The following is a 3,902-nucleotide window of genomic DNA, read 5'->3' as shown; positions in this document are numbered from 1 at the left end:
CCCCCACCTCCTTCATTCACAAATATCTTGACTTGTATTCAAGATAAATGGATATTTTTTTCATACAAATAACGACAATTGAACGAGCTTTAAGATGATACCAATAACTCGACACGCCCAAAGATTGACGAGAGCCTGTTTTCACCACGCTGCCTCACATATGTTTACCTATGGGTTGCATCTGCGTTTGGCAGCATGGCGGCCCCGACTGCGTCAGCACTGAATGACCATCGTCATCGGCCAGATGGTCAGCAAGATGTAGTAAGCCCAGAAATCATCATTATTTATTTCATCTCTTCCGAGCTATTCATTTGCCCAAAGTGTACTTAGATATCTAAATAAAGATGCACTTTGTGTAGTGTCGGTGGCCTAGTGGTTAGGCTCTCGGACTTGCAACCATAAGGTCGTGGGTTCGAATCCCGTCAGGGGCCTGACGTTGTGTCCATGGGTAAGGGAATTTGCACAAATTTTCCTCACTTCACCCAGATGAGAATGGGTACCCGGCTTTAGACAGCGAAAGATCTTGTCAGTTTGTTAGTGTTTGAGCGCTTAATCGGCTGCTTACACTGTATGCTTCACGGGAAGCTGAGAATGTTTCTGAGAGTTCTATGGTCTGCTGGGATAATAATATAGTGTAAAGCGCATAGAGTCTGCTGTTGAGCGGGGATTTACGCTATATTTATTTATTTATTGTTATTTAAAATAGTTCCGAGGCAACGATTTTTCAGGAGAGAGGGGGAACACTGTTTTAACTCTTTTAACAATATCATACGTACGTTTTGTATCTTTTCTCGCTTTTTTTTTCAGCGGGTGGTTGGAGGGCGCCGCTGGTTGGTTCCACTTCTGTACTTTCTCTCTGCTGTTGCCGTTTGTCTGTTTTATTTTCCCCTTCATTAAATGACCATTATTGTGTCGATGTGTTTATCTTTACTCTCACAAACAATAAACAAACGTATTTTGTCAACATGTTGAAATTGAATTTGGACCAAATAATTCATGAGTTTGTGCAATCAATACCACTAATTAACTTAAGAATCTGCAATTTAAAAACCTAAAGATTTGGGGATGGGCTTAGTATATTATTTGTGAGGCAGCGCGGTGAAATCAGGCTCTCGTCAAAATAATCAAAGTGAAGAAACTTGCATTTTTCTGCAGGTTTGTGAATTTTTGTCAAATTTTAGTTTTTTGGCTCAACACCTTTCATGCCCATTAAAGAACTCATTTCTATGTGGATTTTTTTTTTTACTCTGATTAAAGGTACAATAAATGTAAACTTTCATTTGCCACGGACTCTTAAGCTAAGGAAATAACTAATCTTTGGCGGCCATTTTCTCACTAATTTTTCCCCTGAAAACAGGTGACCCCATCTCCTTTATTCGCAAATATCTCGACTTGTATTCAAGATAAATGGATATTTATTTCATCCAAATAAAGACAAGTGAACATGTTTTAAGATGATAACAATAACTCCACATGTCCAAAAATTTACGAGAGCCTGATTCCACCACGCTGCCTCACATATTATTTGAACAGTTGTTCAGCTTTATTGTGTCGGTATGCTTCTCTCTACTCGAACAAACAGACAAACGAACAAACAGACAAACGAACAAACAAGGCTAAGAAGAATATAGTATTTTAAACTAACTGGGTACCCCGTTCGATGAACGGACTCAAAAGAATCGATCGGCAAGTTATTGTGGGACAGTGCGCACTGCATGTGAACGGAACCCTCACTTGTTTACAATGACGTCTTAGAAGACGGACTTTCCCAAGATCAGATCTAAACGAAATTAATTTTTAAAATCTGAAAATTAAACTAGAGTGACTTCAGACTCCTAAATATAACTGTGCACCGTTTAAATGATTCTGAACCACCGTTATTCTTCTTTTTTTTTCGAATTCGAAAGTAAAGTGATTCGGAAGTTTAAGGCGACCAAAGTGACAAACTTTCACAAATATAATATTATATAATATAATAGATGCAATAGATCGTGTGAAAGAAGTGACTGCCGCCAGACGTTTACTCACAAAACAGCATACCTCAGTGGTGTAGTAGTTCGGAGCTTCGCTGTCGCAAGCAGGACTCGCCAGTTCGATTCCTGGGTGGGAAGAAGCTGTGTTATTGTATAAAGTTGTATCTCCCCTTGCTTCTATTTCGTGCTGCCGCACTGTTATTACTGGTCTGATTTTCTCCTTCTTCCATAACAAATATATATCGTCCTTATATCTCTTACTTCTTTCCTATTGAACCTCTATTGCCGTTATATCTCCTCCTTCTTTCCTATCAAACATCCATAGTCATTTTCTCTCCTCCTTCTTTCCTATCAAACATCCATCGTCCTTATTTCTCCTCCTTCGTTCCTATCAAACACCTATCGTCATTAACTCTCCACCTTTCCTATCAAACAGCTGTCTTCCTTTTTCTCCTATCTTTCTTTCCTATCAAACATATTGGCCTTATCTCACCTCCTTATTTCCCATTAAACGTCTATGTTCCTTATCTCTCCTCCTTCATTCCTATCAAGCATCTTTCTTCCTTATTTCTCCCCCTTCTTTTCTATTAAATATCTATCGTCCTTATCTTACCTCCTTCTTTCCTAGCGGGCGGTTGGCGGGTGCTCCGGTGTGGTTTGCTCCTTCTTTCCTATCAGATATATATCATCCTTATCTTCCCTTCTTCTTTTTTATGATTGTTACTCTCTTGTAACACCTCTAATCTTCTGGCGCTCATATGACTTTATGCAGTTGCGAGCGCTGTAAAACCTCTATTGAAACTAAACTAACTTCTTTCCTAACAAACATCTATCATACTTATATCTACTACTTCTAAACTATCAAACGTCTACAGTCCTTATCTCTCCTCCTTTTGTTTATCTTTAAAACCTCTACAGTCCTTATCTCTCCTCCTGTTTTTATCTTTCAAACGTCTACAGTCCTTATCTCTCCACCTTCTTTCTTAGAAAACATCTATCGTCCTTTAGTCTCTCCCTTTTTCTCATCAAACATCTATCGTCCTTTTCCCTTCTCTCCTTTCAAACGTCTATCGTCCTTTTCTCTTCCCCTTTCTCTCCTTTTAAAAGTCTTCATTGCACCCCCTTCTTTTCTTTGTACATTACTCTCTATTAGAAGACCATTAAACCGTCGGCACTCATATTATGATGTATTCGTTTTGAAAGCATCGTCTAATTTTTTACAAAAACCAACCCAAACAAACAGACAGTTGTAATCATGCCTGTTTTTATATTTCTTTCTGCAGTGACGAAAACATCGGAGGACAACGCTGTGCAACCACCAGCGAGTGGTAAGTAGAATATGGGCGATGGGCGGGTGTCCTGATATGTTGCTTCCCTAGAAAAACAAAGTTCTATCTACTTAGTGAGTCGATAGTGCCGTAAAACACCTACTCACTCAATCTATCTGTCTACTGAGTCGATAGTGCCGTAAAACACCTACTCAATCAATCTATCTATCTACTTAGTGAGTCGATAGTGCCGTAAAACACCTACTCAATCAGTCTATTTATCTACTTAGTGAGTCGAAAGTGCCGTAAAACACCTACTCAATCAATCTATCTATCTACTTAGTACCTAGCTTTGAGAAAGTTGACGTGACATTTTTTGTGTTTTGTTTTTTGTTTTACAACATGAAGCTTTTTCGAATGCGATCATTTGAATGTCTTTATGGCGACTCCTTTAGTTTTAGTTGAGGTTTTACGGCGCTGGCAACTGCATAAGGTCATATGAGACGAATATTCTTACAACTTTGACAGAGCAGAGAGAATAATCATTATTTATTGGTTCTGACCGTAAGGACTTTGAAACTCAAAACGGCCAAAAATGTGAGATAGAACTTTGTAGTTCTGAGGTAGCGATGTGTGTTTGTGTGTGTGGGGGGGTGTGGGT

General features: G+C 39.0%; 1 protein-coding gene across 1 annotated transcript in view; it reads left to right on the top strand.

The window, feature by feature from the left end:
- The window catches only part of LOC101856683 (probable GPI-anchored adhesin-like protein PGA55), a gene marked incomplete at its 5' end in the record, with an annotated part of 19,991 nt that overhangs the window by 3,073 nt on the left and 13,016 nt on the right, over positions 1–3,902 (top strand). Inside the window, 1 exon segment of the mRNA XM_035971843.1 lies at positions 3,257–3,301. Within this exon segment, the coding sequence (XP_035827736.1) occupies positions 3,257–3,301 (45 nt within the window).

The sequence above is a fragment of the Aplysia californica genome, unplaced genomic scaffold (assembly GCF_000002075.1).
Source record: "Aplysia californica isolate F4 #8 unplaced genomic scaffold, AplCal3.0 scaffold00519, whole genome shotgun sequence".
NCBI classification, from domain to species: Eukaryota; Metazoa; Mollusca; class Gastropoda; order Aplysiida; family Aplysiidae; genus Aplysia; species Aplysia californica.
The sequence above is the reverse complement of the archived record's forward strand: the minus strand, read 5'-3'. Positions and strand labels throughout refer to the sequence as shown.